General features: G+C 34.4%; 2 protein-coding genes across 2 annotated transcripts; both read left to right on the top strand.

Moving 5' to 3' along the window:
* Positions 1-1,534: 1,534 nt before the first annotated feature.
* On the top strand, positions 1,535-2,603 carry LOC142621017 (E3 ubiquitin-protein ligase RHA1B-like). Its single transcript, XM_075794339.1, has one exon. The coding sequence runs from the start codon at positions 1,706-1,708 to the stop codon at positions 2,255-2,257; it is 552 nt and encodes a 183-aa protein (XP_075650454.1). The 5' UTR covers positions 1,535-1,705; the 3' UTR covers positions 2,258-2,603.
* A 10,557-nt stretch (positions 2,604-13,160) lies between these two features.
* LOC142618782 (uncharacterized) lies at positions 13,161-14,452 on the top strand. Its single transcript, XM_075791801.1, has one exon. It carries the CDS (start codon positions 13,323-13,325, stop codon positions 14,205-14,207), a length of 885 nt encoding a protein of 294 aa, XP_075647916.1. The 5' UTR covers positions 13,161-13,322; the 3' UTR covers positions 14,208-14,452.
* The last annotated feature ends 1,740 nt before the right edge of the window (positions 14,453-16,192 follow it).

The raw sequence follows: 16,192 nt of genomic DNA on the forward strand, positions 1-16,192 counted from the left end.
AATTTCAAAGGCTAAAGGCTTGCGTGGTGCTTGGCAGGTATGATATCTGACAAGATAAGAGGAAGATATATTGATCTAATCATTCAGTGTTCATGTAAAAGAAAGTTTAGGGACATAGTTTTTAAATCACAACTCTAATGTGGTCGATTGTGAGAAGTGGTTCATGTGTAAGTGATTGTCCGCAACATACGTTCAACCACCTCAACAAGTTGTAACCAAAATTGTGACAAATGATGTAATCTTAAAAGGTGAAGAAGACTTTACGTAAAAGGGAGACAATTGGCCTAAATCAACTTACTTTAATGTGATTAGTTTCATTGCTTTATGAATGGATCTATTCGTCCTGTTTGTAATGCCCTACATAGATTGAATTTTGAAAGTAAGGTGTTTTGAAAGTCATAATTGCTGTGTTGAGCAAGTGTACACAACACGTGGCAGTCATTGCTCACATGACTATAGGAATAACTAGTGTTCCGAGTCGTAAATGGGACTCGTGAGTACGTCGTCCTACACAATTTTGTTGACCAAATAAGAGTCATAATATAATTCGTAACAATTTTCACATCTCTTTAAAGTGGCTAATTGTTAACAGCGGGTAATAAAATATTACTAGCAGTAGATTCGTTTGAAATCAACATTAACCTGTTAATTTAACAATTATGAAATTTATATATTATGAAAACTATTGTGTCTCTATCGTTAATTTTTGTTGTGACGACTTTCATCAATGGTTTGAGTTGCAATATGAATTGAAATGTCTTTTATATATTTATATATATATATATATATTCTAAGTTTAGATATATAAATTTACGTCTAAACATAATTGACATACAATTAAAGTATAATTAGAAGGAAACTTGACATGAAATTAAAGTCTAATTAAATATAGAGACACTAGTTACCAAATGATTGTAAAATTAAAAAATGCACATGACACATAATTAGAGTATAATAAAATTCTAATTTGGGTTATAACTTTCTCCCCACATCTAATTTTATATATTATTATATCATATTACAACAAACATATATCATATTACAATAATAACGGTCTTTATGTAAATATAATTTCTTTATTTATTTTAAAATAGGAAAATGGTTTTTTGATTTATAAATTCATTTCTTAACACTTTTTTTCATTCATAACACGCACACACATGTAACATGAGAAAGTGAATCTTAAAATAACAATTTCCACTCAAAATAACATCCTTATATATATGTATATTTAAAGAATAATTTTGTGAATTTTATAATGTTTAGGTACCATGGTTAATTTTGTTTCATTTAAAATGAAAATAGTAGGATATTACAACATTAGATCATATCTGTTAAGTCCCTCTATTGACTCTACTACAAGTCTATTACCTTGTGGATAAATATAAATAGAACCTGAAGTGAGGGATACTCCTTGCAGAAGTCATGTACCAAGCTTATGGTTATGGGATTGTCCCAAGTCCAAATTCTAAACAGCTTAGTTGTCCTTTTATATATATATATATATATTTCAACTTGGCTGTTGTATACGTATACACTTCTTTTTTTCCTATTGTTAAATCAAATACTACCTCTTTTCTTGCAGACTTAGGCAGAAGACTTTCCAAGTAAACCCCATTTAAGATGCTTCTCCATCAATTTCAATTTCAATTTAAATCATTCAGCAGCAACCCACACTGATTGTCGTTCATTTTTGCCTTGCTTCATGGGTTTGTCTAGTGTAAGTGTTTGCAATAAACTTCCAAAGCTTACTACATTAACCTCTCAAAACCATTTGCTAGGCCTTGTAAAAGACATTCTCATATTGCTACTCTCGTACCTGCCTCAGCTTTGGAAATTCTTATCCTCTAGACATCGAAATCATGATGATGATCAGCCCGAGGATCGGCCATCTCCTTCGTTGGTCTCTGTCCCTTTCCACCTCATAGATGAATCAATCAAGAAGAAACTTCCAATAACAGAATATGGTGACTTGCTCAAAAGAAGAGGAGCTTGTAGTGCTGAGGACTTGGTCTGTGTTGTGTGCTTGAATAACATGGAGGCAAGTGATGGGGTTAGAGAGCTTTGCAATTGTTCTCATGTGTTCCACAAGGAGTGCTTAGATGTTTGGATTGGTCAGGGCCAGGTAACATGTCCTTTGTGTCGATCCAAGCTATCACCTAGCCAAAGAGAGGAGCCGGGCTTGGGAGGCGATCCATGGAGATTGGAGAGGTTGAGTTACTTGTTTGGTGAGGATTATGATATGGTTACTTTTTGATGTCTAAACTACCAAGCAATACTATGTTATATGCAGCAGTTGAAAATCTTGTCATAGAAGACTATCAAGGTACTTTTTAAGGCCATTTCCTAAACATCCCGACTTCTTGTGGGGTACTGTTCTTTCCTTTTAGGCTGGATAAAGTTCTGGATCTATCAAGTATATGAATGATGAATTGTAAAGTTTATTTTTATTTCTTATTATTTATTTTCAAGCTCTAAACTCTTACTTCATCTGTAGAGGGGAGGAGAGGCAAGGGAGCCATGCATAGTCTCCTTATTGGCTTTCAAAATCTCCATCCTCCTGTTGTAATTTAATAATACATATCACTAATTGACCTCCCTTGAAAGAAAACAAAGTCTAGATTCATCATTATCTAATCTTAAAGTTGTTTTTAGTTTTAAGGACCCCTTAAAAACTATTTATCTGAAATTTGATCATTTCAACTAAAAAAATAATCCAAGTTGGCCTACCTCCCTGGAAAAAAATTTTTAACCCTCCAAATGCAAAAAACAAGTCTAAAATAATCCAAGTTGCTTTCACGACTTCGATAATTAACAATTAACAAAGCTAATTGAAAATGTCACTCGTAACTGCAATAAATTGGATTATTTATCTTACTTTATTTATAATTGATTGTTTGTTTATTTTGAGACAGATTGCATTTTTTTTTTTTCTGAATAAAATAATGTATCATATAAAATTTCATGATTTGGTCTTTTCTGAAAAGAAGTTGTCGGGAACTGATTGCTAGAAGGTTAAAGAGTTTTAGAAATGAAAGAGCTGAGGGAGAAACAGTGTAATGATAGTTTCTGAGAGATACGCAAGGAAGACAAAGTCAATGAGTCAAATGGATTAGATTGTATTATTGACTCACTGTTTATAGCCTATGACCGTGCGACAGTTGAATAGGATGCATTCTTATGCAGCTCGTTTGAAACTAATGTAGCCTATTTTTTTTTTAAAACAATTTCCCAATAATTGAGTTGCAATACAGCATGTTTGAAGATGTTCAAAGTTCAAATCCAGAATGTACAACAAAATTACCCATGAAAATCCACAACCTCTTTAGAAGCTAAAGGTGGAAAAGTTTTTTTTTTTTCTAAACTTATACTTCCTCCTTCCCAAATTATTTTGCCTAACTAGAAAAACCCAATTATTTAGGAAAACATCATTAACTACCTTATTTCTTTGAAAAAAAGTTAGAAAATTTCCTAAATTACCCTTAAACAAATTTGTTTTTCATTGTTGAAGATTTTTTTTTTTAATTTTTAAATTTGAATAAAGGTGGCATGTATAGTGGATTTCAAAATTTAGGTTTTTAATTTTTTTTAATTAAAAAATGCTCCCACAAATAAATTAAGGACATAAAGGGAATGTTAATGAATTAATGGTGCTTGACTTTTTAAACAGGACATAATTTTGAGACATCCCAAAATGAAATATAGGTCAAACAATTTAGGACGGAATGAGTATTTGTTATGGTTTTCAGACCCGGACCATTCAATGAACCGTAAAAGAGAGAGATTTAAAGTTTTTGAGGTTAGACTGAAATTGAACCGTAATGACGTCATAATTAATTTAAAATATAAATAAATATATTAAATTAATACATATAAAAAAATTTAACTAAAATTATCCAATTAAATATAAAGACGTATATTTCTTTATATATTATTAGTCAAAATTCATATAATTTTTATAAATATTTCAACTAATATGTTAATATCAAACTCAAATTTCTACTCCTTAATAATAATAATAACACTACATTTTTTAGAATATTATAATTATAACATGAACCTAAAAATAATGAAAAAAAAATGAAAATGAAATGAAAAAAGAACAAGAATTTGTTGACAACATGACATCGCTATCACGTGGGGAGGGATTCAAAATTGAAATGAGATATGGATGACACTTTCAACTCCCACCATTTTTCAACTATCTTTTTTCATTTCCAATGCAGTCACAAGCTTGGATTCATAAAACTAAAAAGTCGAAAACACTTCGGTCTTACATTTTAGAGTCACAGTCAATTTGGTCCTTACATTTTAGTAGTAGTAGTCAATTTGATCCCTACCGTTAATTACTAACGAAAAATGCTTACGTGGCTAATGGTGCGTACAGTCAGCACATTTGATAATGACATGGCAAATAAATTAATGAAAATAATTTTTAATAAATATTTTAAAATTCCACATTGGCATTTTCCCCCAATTTTAATAAAAATAATTTTAATTTTGATTTCACATTTTTAAATATGAAAATAAAAATAGAAATCTTAGATTTTCTTTGCATCTTCGTGTACTTTCTTGGCAACCAAATACAAAAATACAAATATCAGATTAGTAGATCAACACAAAACCATTTCATTCGAGACCACCTTTAAACCCATAGTTTATCCCTCACAATCTCAATTACAAATGTAAACAACCAAGACTAAAGCCAACAAACCTACCCTCTGATATCACGAAACCAATTTTGAGACCAGAAAACCCCACACGCTAGCTAGAGCCAAGGTTACCAGTAGGGATGGCAAATGGGCGGGTTGGGTCATAAATGAATTGAGTGTGTAATTACCCATTTATCCATTTATGACTCGTTTATATATAAATTAATTATCCATTACCAACCCAACCCATTTAATTAGTAACCCACCCACTTAACTCGATATGACCCAAGTACCTCTAAAACTACTTGAATTCCCTCTTGACCTCCAAAATTACCAAAATACCCTTATATACCTAAAATGATGCAAATACCCCCTACTCTTCCAAAATTACCAATATATCCTTGGACATCCAAAATTATCCCCCAAATATCTAAAAGAAGGATAATATCGCCAAAATCTCTAAAATGAACAAAATACCCCTGAAACTTCTAATATAACCGAAATACCCCCGATATCTCTAAAATTACCAAATATGCTCAAAAACTACTAAAATGACCAAAATATCCCCAAATTTTCTAAAATGAGCAAAATACTCATGAAACTTCTAAAATGACCAAAATACCCCCGATATGTCTGAAATCACCAAATATGCTTAAAAACCACTAAAATGACCAAAATACCTCCAAAATCTCTAAAATGACCAAAATACCCCCAAAACCCAAAAAATGACCAAAATACACCCGAAACTTAAAAATGACCAAAATACCCCCAAAACCTAAAAAATGACCAAAATACCCCCAAAACCCTAAAAATGACCAAAATATCCCCAAAACTCAAAAAATGACCAAAATACCCCTTTAAACCCAAAAAATGAGCAAAATACCCCCGGAACCCAAAAAAATGACCAAAATATCCCTAAAACCCAAAAAATGATCAAAATACCCCATGAAACCCAAAAATGACCAAAATACCCCCAAAACCTAAAAATTACCGAAATACCCCCAAAACCTAAAAATTACCAAAATACTTCTAAACCCTAGAAATTTACCGAAATAACCAAAAAATCTAAAAATTATTGAAATAACCCTAAAACCTAAAAGATGACATAAATGCCCTCATAACCTAAAAAATGACTAAAATACCCTTAGAATCTAAAAGATGATCAAAGCAACCTTGAAACCTAAAAAATTACCGAAATTCCCTCGAAACTTAAAAAATTACTGGAATTCCCTCAAAACCTATAAAATGACTGAAAGACTCTTAGAACCTTTAATTGGTCAAAAATATCCTCAAAACATCCAAAATACCCTAAACCTCTATTTCGGTAATTTTAGATGTTCTAGGTATATTTTGGTCATGTTACATGTTTAGGGGTTGTGAGAGACCGCGCCTCCGGCCCTTTTTTTTATATGGTGTCGTGCCAAACCCACGTGAATGGGTAGAGTCGTGTTATTGCCTCTCAAAATGGAGGTTCGACTAGTTATATTTTCCCCTTTAGATTAAGGGTTTTACAATGAAGTCGCCACTTATTTAATTATTGGGATAAATAAGAAAACCAAAATTGAAAAATTCCTCATTTTATTAATTTTCAATTGAATTTACATTGATCATAGGAAAATTACATGGCTTTGGTCCTAGATACAGTCTAAGATAAAGTACATGGTTTTGTTTCCTAGTTACAATCTAGAAATTGAAAAAATATATGGATAAGAATTGGATCTAATAACCCTTGATCTAACCTTGGAGGCTATGTTACAAGGCGGAAAGGGGTTAGGCACCCACCTTGCCCGGTGAAACCGATCTTCTAGACTATGGTGGCCAACACTCATATCATATCATCCAATATGTCAATCAATTTGCATGTTAAATTTAATGTGTGTGCATGTGATAAACCCTAATTCAATTTATTAAGCATTTCATTTGAATTGAAAAATAAATTCTAGTGAATGTATGTAGATGGTGATATCATAGATTCAAGAATTTAAAAAAATTATTAAACAAACATATTTTTCATGTTTTTGATGTGGATTTAAGATCGAAACTAGTGTTATGCATGAACATGTGATGAACAACCAAGAACATGTGAAGAACATGTAAGAACAATTAAGAACAATCAAACATATTCAAAGGAATTTAAATGATTATTATCATGCTTTAATCTTAAACTCTCATCTTGGCAACACAAAAAAACAATTAGGGAAAGGAATTATACCTTCATGCAAGATCCATATGGTTAATGAGGAGACTCGTGAGGAAGTTCCTAAGGGTGGAGGAAAAGAAGAGTTAGGAGAGGAAGAGTTAGGAGAGGAAGAGTGAGTCTCACGCAATACCTTGAGTCTCAGGAAGACCAAGATATGACAAAACTACTTAACTTCACTAGAACTCAAGAGAGGGGAAGCAAGGGGGTTTTTTTGTGTCTTGGAATGGAGGAGAGGGGGGTTTATATAGTAGTGGTTAAGGAAATATGAATGGAAGGTCATTTAATGAGAGTGGACAAAGAATCATGAACCTAGACCTCATTTTAGCCTTTGGGGAAATTTGGTGCATTAAATATAGAGATTGGTGGAAGTGAGGAGCAAGTCAAAATTCAGTTTTTCTGTAGCTACTGTAACAGCCTTAGAGCCAATTTCGAAAAATCATATCTGACTCAATTCTGATCGGAGTTTTCTCGTTCTTATGCTCAAATTGAAGCCTTGGATGTCTAGTTTCTGGGAAAATTAACCCAATTAACATATTCAAAATATCCTGAGAGATATTGATGAAATAGTGAGCAAAGGTCATTTGTTAGAAAATGGTTTCTGCACAATTAACATTAATAGGTCTCAAATTAGCTCCCAATTAACATTAAATGGCTCCAATCACTCCCATTTCAGACTTAATTGGTTCCAAATTTACTCTAATTAAAAGATGATTGCAAAAATTACTCATTGAATAATTAATGTTTAATTATCTAATTAATCAGTTGTATGCAACCTTACCATAAAATGTAGTCCTAACCAATCAAATTATGACACATCATTAATCTCAAATTGATTATAATTATAACAATTTGGAATCAATTGTTCATAATCACATATAATCGGACTCAATTTGTGATAGTGTATCTCGGCCATTAAAACTTAATTGAATGATAACTTTCAATTTGGTGGTCCGATTAGGGCTTATGACCAGTCGATTTGATCGTTACAGCATCAATATTATTTTGGTGAAATGAGATTAAGGATCTAATGACTAGAATCAAGATGCATCTTTCCAAGGCAAAATTACCCTTTTACCCTCCTGGTGAGGTTAGCTGTGGGTTGCAAAATAAGGAGTCAACAAGGGTATTTTGGTCATAATTTGGGTTTCAGGGGTTTTTATCGATCATTTTTTTTGGCTTTGGGGTTATTTTGGTAATTTTTTAGGTTATGGGGGTATTTCGATCATTTTTTAGGTTTCATGGTATTTTGGTAATTTTTTTAGACTTCGGGGGTATTTCAATTATTTTTTAGGTTTTGGAGGTATTTAGGTCATTTTTTAAGTTTAGGGAGTATTTTGGTAATTTTTTAGGGTGTATTTTGGAAATTTTTAGGTTTTGGGGGTATTTCAGTCATTGTTTTAGGTTTTGAGGTTATTTTAGTCATTTTTTAGGTCTTGGGGTATTTCGATCATTTTTTAGGTTTCAAGTCATTTTGGTAATTTTTTAGATTTCAAGGGTATTTCAATCATTTTTTATGTTTAGGAGGTATTTTGGTCAGTTTTTAGGTTTTGGGGGGTATTTAAGTCATTTTTTTAGGTTTCAAGGTATTTCAGTCATTTTTTTAAGTTTAGGGGGTATTTTGGTAATTTTATCAAGTTTCAAGGGTATTTTTGGCAATCTTAAAGTTTCAGAGGTATTTCGGTCATTTTTAAGGTTTAGGGAGTATTTCGGTTATTTTTTAGGTTTAGGGGGTATTTTGCTCATTTTAGAGATTTTGAGGGTATTTTGGTCTTTTTTGGGTTTTGGGGTTATTTTAGTCATTTTAAGGTTTTAGGGTTATTTTGGTCATTTTTTGGGTTTTAGGGAATTTTGGTCACTTTTTGGGTTTCTAGTCACTTTTTGGGTTTCTAGGGTATTTGTGTAATTTTTAGGTTTTTGGGGTATTTTGATCATTTTTTAGGTTTTGGAAGTATTTTGGTCATTTTTACATTTCGAGGGTAATTTAGTCATTTTTTGGGTTTCAGGGGTATTTTGGTCATTTTTTTTGGTTTTGAGGATATTTTGGCCATTTTTTAGGTTTTGGGGAGTATTTTGGTCATTTTTAGGTTTCGGGGGTATTTTAGTCATTTGTTGGTTTTTTAGGGTATTTTGGTCACTTTTTGGTTTCAAAGGTATTTTGGTCATTTTTTTGGTTTTGAGAATATTTTGGTAATTTTTTGAGTTTTGGAAGTATTTTAGTCATTTTTTAGGTTTTAAGGGTATTTGGGTCATTTTCAAAAAATTTAGATTTTATGTTGTTTATTTAAAGTTTAGATGGGTTTAGTGGATATTAGTGGATTTATCCATTTAGACCCATCTAATTAAATAACCAAATGGGTCTTTACTCATTTAATCCAAATATTCAAATGGGTTGGGTTAAGACTTATCAAAATAAGGTGAGTAATGGGTGGGTTCATGGATATGGATATGGATAAAAATTGTCAACCCTAGTTACCAGATTAAAGAGAGATATAGCAAGAGTTTAGGTTTGCACCAAGCCACCACCAGCCACGCCATGGCACCAACCGAAGCTCCATGCATGCTCTAACTCAGGATGATTCGATCGTTCCTGCCTTGCGCCTTCGTCATCATTCTTGCCTTGCGCCGCCGCCGTTCTTGCCTTGCACTGTCACCAACCATCAAATCCCGTCACTGAATAGAGATCTCATCATAGCCACCCCATGATCAAGTTTGTTTCCTTTGTAATGGATTTTCTTATGGTTGTTAGGGTTTAGAAAATTGGGTTTTGAGGTTGATTTTAGATTCACTGGGTTTGGTGTTTTGATTTGGTTTTTTGAGGTTTCAAGGGGATATTTGGCCACCAGATTATCTGGGTTTTTTGTAAACAAATTTAGCTAGACTTTTCCCCATCAAAGCCACAAGATTGGACTCAACACAAAGGTACCAACCCGAAATGAGAGGGTTTCCATCTAGGTTTGTTCTTGTTCTTTTTCTTTTTCTTTTTCTTTTTTGGTTTTTGTTTGGTTACCAAGAAAGTTTACTGGGAATAATTTGTTGAATTTTTTTGTATTCTAAAATTTCAATTTCTTATTGGTTATTTCTAATCAAGATGTTTCTCAATTGTATAGAGGTGAGATGTTGTGGAATATATTCATGAATTCAAGGATTTAAGATAGAAAAATAAAGAAGGTGATTTTGTGTTTGGGAGCCATGAAAATTGAAGAAAATCTAAGATTCCTAATTTTGTTTTCCACCTTTAGAATTGTGAAATTAAAATTAAAATTATTTTTATTTCTATTAAAATTGGGGAAATGCCAACGTTGCATTTTAAATTTTTATTATACATTATTTTTATTAATTTATTTGCCACCTAAGTATCAAATGTGCCAACTGTACACACTGTTAGCCACGTATGCATTTTTCGTTACTAAGTTAACAGTAAGGACTAAATTAATTGCAAATTGAAAATAGTAAGGGTCAAATTGATTGCTACCAAAATGTAAGGACCAAATTAACTGTAACCCAAAAATGTAGGAACAAAAATGGTGTTTTCGCCAACTAAAAATTAGTACAAAAGAAAGCAAAAGAGAAGTTAGTCATCTAGAGGTGCGGACGAAAGTCACGAAACAAAGAAGAAGAGTAAGAAGAAGGAGTTTGTTCAGGTGACATACGGCATGATGAAAGCTGCCTGCTGTGAGGGTTGATTTCTTCATTTTTGCTTTCTTCTTCTTCTTCATTGTCTTTTTCTTCATCTGCTTCGTCTTCTCTTTCTTTCTTTTTTTTTCCTTTCATTTGGTTCCAGATTTGAAAAAAACCCAAAGTACTATTGAAATTTCGATCAGTATTGGCCTAAACTTTACCCAAAAAAAGGAATCGTGCGAACTGTAAAATTCAGCCACGATTCTTAGAATCGTACGGTCCAATAGCGGTTTGAGTGGTTCCGTGTTTTTTTCATATGGAGCGATTCTTATGGTTAAAAGAACTGCAACAATGAGAGGGTCATAGTTAACCGGGTCAGACCGTATGGTTCGATCTGGGTTTAAAAAACATGATATTTGTTTACTTGTTAAAAGTTAATTAAAGTATAATTGTGTCTAAAGAATTGGAACGTTAAAAAACTATACATAAGCAAATAAGCTAAAAAATTAAAAGAATAAATCATTTCTAGGAAGTAGGAAAACCATCTATTGTAATTTCAAGATGGTGAACTCCTTTTTTCTCTTTTTTATTTTTCTTTTTTGATGAACTTTGTTCTCTTTTTAAAATTTTTTTAAATAATCAAGCTACAAATAAAGACATAATTGAAGATTGTCAAACCCAAAATGCATAACAAATTAACAACAAAATTATCCATGAAAAGCACCAACCTCTTTCACAAGCCTGAGGTCAGAAACTTTTTGCTAAACTTTTATTTGTCTATTTGCTTAAAGTTAATTAAAATATAATTGTATCTAAAAAAAAATTGGAACTTTATTAAATTATACATAAGAAGTTTAAAGAAGAAACCAGTATCAAACATAAAAATAAACTTGATATCACATACCACTGCTATTGTGGGTATAAAGTCATAAAATAAGGGTTCCGAAGGAGAAAATCAACAAGCAATACCTGTAATGTTGCTGTAAGTGCACAATTGCACCTGGTCCCAAGAACAATAACGGGCTCAGGCCCAACAAGCCTTAAACAATATGAATTTATAGAGTGTGGGCTTGAAACCCAGGTTAGAAGTATGTGAGGATTAAATGACAAGCCAAAGACTGCAAACACTCGAAAAATGATGGAGAATACTGTAAATCAATCTCCTCGGACGTAAGCCAAGAGTTGTTATTATTATATTCTCTTTTTCCTTTTTTTTTTATTACAAAAGAAAAGTCCCCCATTTTTCCTGTTCTAGGTTGCCCCTTAAATACTCCTCTTTTTGATACTTTGTACACGTGTTGTCCAATCTCCCTCTTAGCCTAGATATTTCCTTTCTCAGTGCCTTTGAATAGTAACCAGAAGTTTCCCTTCCACTGTTCAGGTGTCACTTCCCCATTAATGCGGCCAGGGTGGTAGGTGCAGGGTCTTTAATGTGGAGGTAGCAGCCTTTATCTTTGACATTTCTCCAACATCGGTGCTTCTAGGGCATTCAAGGGTTCACCCCTTTTAACCACTGGCCTTAACCGTGTCATTCCCTAATCTTTACCATGAAATCCTGAATTCTCCGGTGTCCATCCGAGGGTAAATTCACCCTCGGCTGGATCCTCGGATCCTCGGCGTATGGGCCGACCAATAGTACTAACAAATTCTAAACCCAGGAGCAGGTCAGCCTTCCTTAGCACGGCCCAAAAGGCCCACATTCCCACCAGGATCTTTTTACCCCCCACAGTTGCCATCACTGAAAGTTGAAAAGATGACACCGATGATGGGTACCTGTAGTTATAGAATAATTCTAAGGATGAAATATTTGATAATCTAGATGAAATTATGTGACTCCTAATCGATAATCATGTCAGCAACATAGAATCATACTGGGCTAGAGTTACGATGATACTAGTGAACTTGGTTTCCAAACGGAGAACAATTATACCCACTGAAGTCACGACACTAAAGTCACAACTCTTCAATCTTTAATGAGATTATTATCAGTTTTTAGGAATTTTTCTTTTTTTTCTTCTTCTTTTTTTTTTGGGTGGACAGAATAAGTATAGTTCCTATTCACTTCATCGTCAATGTTAGCTTAGTATGCTTATCTACCTACTTTAGAATTTCTATATTCCCATGTATTATTCGGCAGTGTAATACCTAGTTACTCTGCATCAATGGTAAAAATATTTACAGAATTTCCATGTTCATGTTTGTTTTATATGAATTCTTCAATGTCAATCTTCTGATCTCCCCCAAATTTGGCCGGAGCTCGCAAGACCTACACAATCTGAGCAAAAACGTGGTAAAGATAGGGGGATTTTGGCAAGATCGCAAGAAATTTGAGCAAAGGATCTGTCGAATTGGATTATATAAGGTTTTAAAGGGGAGACATGCCAGTCAACCTGTTACCTTTGGGTCCTAATGAGATAAAACCTCTCTCACAACATGTGTGAGTCCTGCTTGTGAGAGTGAAATATCATACAACCCATCTCATAAGACAATTTGGAATACTTTCCCAACCTCTCTAGTGGACCCAAAATTCCTATTTCTAAGCATAAACGGTCCAAATTCAAGAGAACCATTTTGTGAACGAAAACAGAGCCAAGTGTGACCATAGAAGACCCATGACCCACCCAAATGACAAAACAAATCAGAACAAAGGCATAAGAAAACAGAATAATATCTAATCTGATCCCCAAACTAAACAAAAGCCCACCTCTTATTAGTATTTCCCCAAAACCCTAATCTGTGGTCCTCTCCCTCTCTCTCTCTCTCTCTCTCTCTCTCTGTAATGGAGATGATTTTCATATCTGACAAAAACCCATCTCCGCAACCAAGAAGCAATCACAGAAACCATCATTGACATGTCACCACCACCACCGCCTCAACCACCAATAACAAACACCCACACCACCACCACCACCACCGCCCTCCCTGACCTCTTCCTCAAAGCTCTCTCCATTTGCTTCCTCTTCTCCTCCTCTTCTTCTTCTTCTTGTTCTTCATCAAAACCCCACCTTTTCAAACTCCCATTTCTCACTTTCCCATCAAACCCACGTCGCTTTCTTCAAATCTCAACCATGTCCCTCCCATCCCAAACCCCAAAAACCAACCTCCACACCTTCACCAACCCACAGTCTCTCTCCGAGTGGCTCAAACCCAGATTGCCCTCCGACTCTTTCGCCTCCTGGGGCGTCAAACCAGGCACCAAGAACGTCCACAACCTCTGGCTCGAGCTCGCCGAAGGCGAAACCTCTCTCGCCGATTCCACCCCACCAATTCGCACTGTTCAAGTCCTCACAGTCAGAATTATCGACGAAAACAACCGGGTCCTCATCGAAACCCACCAGGAGCTATCCGACGGCAGTTTGAGAAACCGGCATCGACCCTTGTCGGAGAAGATGAAGCCGAACGAGGAACCCGAATCGGCGGTTCATCGGGCGGTGAGAGAAGAGCTCGGCTCGATACTAAAAGGGTCAGTCAGTGAAAGCACTGTGAGGATTGTACCTGGGTCATATCGGAACAGAGTGGAGGAGAGGAATTCGGCATCGTATCCGGGTCTGCCGGCGTGTTACGTGTTGCATTCGATGGACGCCTTGGTGGAAGGCTTGCCGGACGGTGAGTTTTGCACGGAGGAGCTCGGGGAGGAGTATGGCGATCTCGACGAGACGAAGGCGGTGGCAGACGAGGCTGTCTCGGTCAAGAAGCATTTTTGGAAATGGGTTTCTGCTGATTCGATCGAATCTTAATATACGGTTGGTTTTCTTGAATTGAATTTGCTGAGGTTTATAGCATGGCAAAAAAATTTTGATAGTTTGGTTTGGTATATGATATGATGCGATAATGATTCTTGTTGTTGATCATGATACGAGAATTTGTGTTAATAAAATTAATAATGGTGTTGTATATGAAGGATTAGTAATACATTTTGTAACATTGGAAAGTGCAAGATTCAATTTTGAGGTTAATGTAAATATATAGCATTTGCACAAAATATAGCCCTTCGTTTTTTCGATGGATAGTTGTAAATCTTATTGCTTTGATGTTTAACTCTATGTTTTCGTTCGAGTTTAATCCCAAACTGATGCACAAGCTTACTAGAACTAACGCAGCTAAGGACTATGATGATTAGGTGGGTTTTCTTGTTTGCTAGGGATAAGATTATGAAATAGGTAAATTTTTGGGGAGAAGTTTTATGGTGGTGATAGTTGGCTAGAAATGTTGGCAATTACCATTAGCTGGAGAGAGGGTGTGATTGTGAATTTAGAAGTTGTGACTAATTAGTCTTGGCTGGACTAATTTCTCATATGAATTTATTGCTAAGATGTTGGCCTCTAGAATAAGATCAATTTTAGATCAGCTGAGTGCTCCAAACCAGGCTGTTTTTCATGCCTGAAAGATGGATAGTTGAAAATTCCATAGTGATCCAAGAAATAGCCCACAATTTTAAAATGATGAAAAAAGGAAGGGTTTTGATTGGGTTTCAAATTGGATATGCAAAGAGCCTACGATAGGATTGAGTGAGATTTCTTCTGGACGTGTTGTATAAGTTAGCAGTTTGAAGATAAAGAGAGATCTCTAGATCTCTTAAAATCTCTTCTTTTTGGTACTCTGTTTCAGTGGTCTAGAGTTTGGGGTTACTTGCAATGTATTTCCATTCATGCTTTTCTTCTTTCTATTAGATTTACTACTTGAGTTCTATGTATTTGTTTCAAGTTCAGAGTTTTCACCATTGTGAACACACTGTACTTTTTTATCAATAAATTTTTTATTACCTATCAAAAAAAAGTGTTGTATAAGTTTGGCATCTGTGATAAGATTTCAAGACTGATTCTCCAATGTATCACGACTATGTCATATTCTCTGTTGTCAAATCGAAGTTGGTGTGGAATATTTCAACCGTCTAGAGTACTCTAGTAGGGAGACTCTGTCTCTCCCAATTTTTTAATATTATAATATATTATGAAGTTCTATCTGGGCTATTGAGAAGAGGGATGGGTGACTTGAAGGATTCCAGGCATTAATCGCCTAATGTTTGTAGATAATTTAATTCCTTTTATAATACAAAGATGAAGGAAATAGATTGTATGTTGGAATGTGTTCAGAGATATTGCCTATGGTCTAAACAATCAGTGAATCAAGCTAATTAGTTTTGTTTGCCTCCAGAAATATCAGTAGATCAGTCATTAACAGCTTCTGTAGTAAGTGGGGTTTACAAGAACATTTCCTTGGAATCAAGGCATCTAGGTAGCTCACTATTTCTCACCAGAAAGAAGTCTACTGACTTTAATTTTCCTAAAGAAAGACTTGAATCAAGATACTCTATAAAAATAGTTTATCATGGGCTGGTAAGTATACTCTATAAAATCTTTGGCTCAAGCTCTTTATACAATGTCTACTTTAAAATTTTTGAATTGAGTTTGAAATGGAATGGATAAATTGGGGAAGAGGTTTTGGTGGCAATCACCTAGGATTAAGCAGAGCTATATGGCTCTGAAAGCTTGGAGTGAGTTGACCTTTGAAAGTCAAATTAGCTTCAAGACTGATGTTTGATGATGACAGAAGTGACCTGTGGAATAAAGTTGGAACATGAAATTTCATGTGTTTCTTAAATGTACAGTACCATTGCAAGAATTGATCTGGTTTGGCGTTAGATGGGGTCTAAACTTGCAGCAATTTCAGGTGGAATCAAGTCTTAAACCGAGTAGATTGGTAGGGGGTTCTCCTACTGATC

This window comes from Castanea sativa, chromosome 12 (genome assembly GCF_040712315.1).
Source record: "Castanea sativa cultivar Marrone di Chiusa Pesio chromosome 12, ASM4071231v1".
NCBI lineage: Eukaryota > Viridiplantae > Streptophyta > Magnoliopsida > Fagales > Fagaceae > Castanea > Castanea sativa.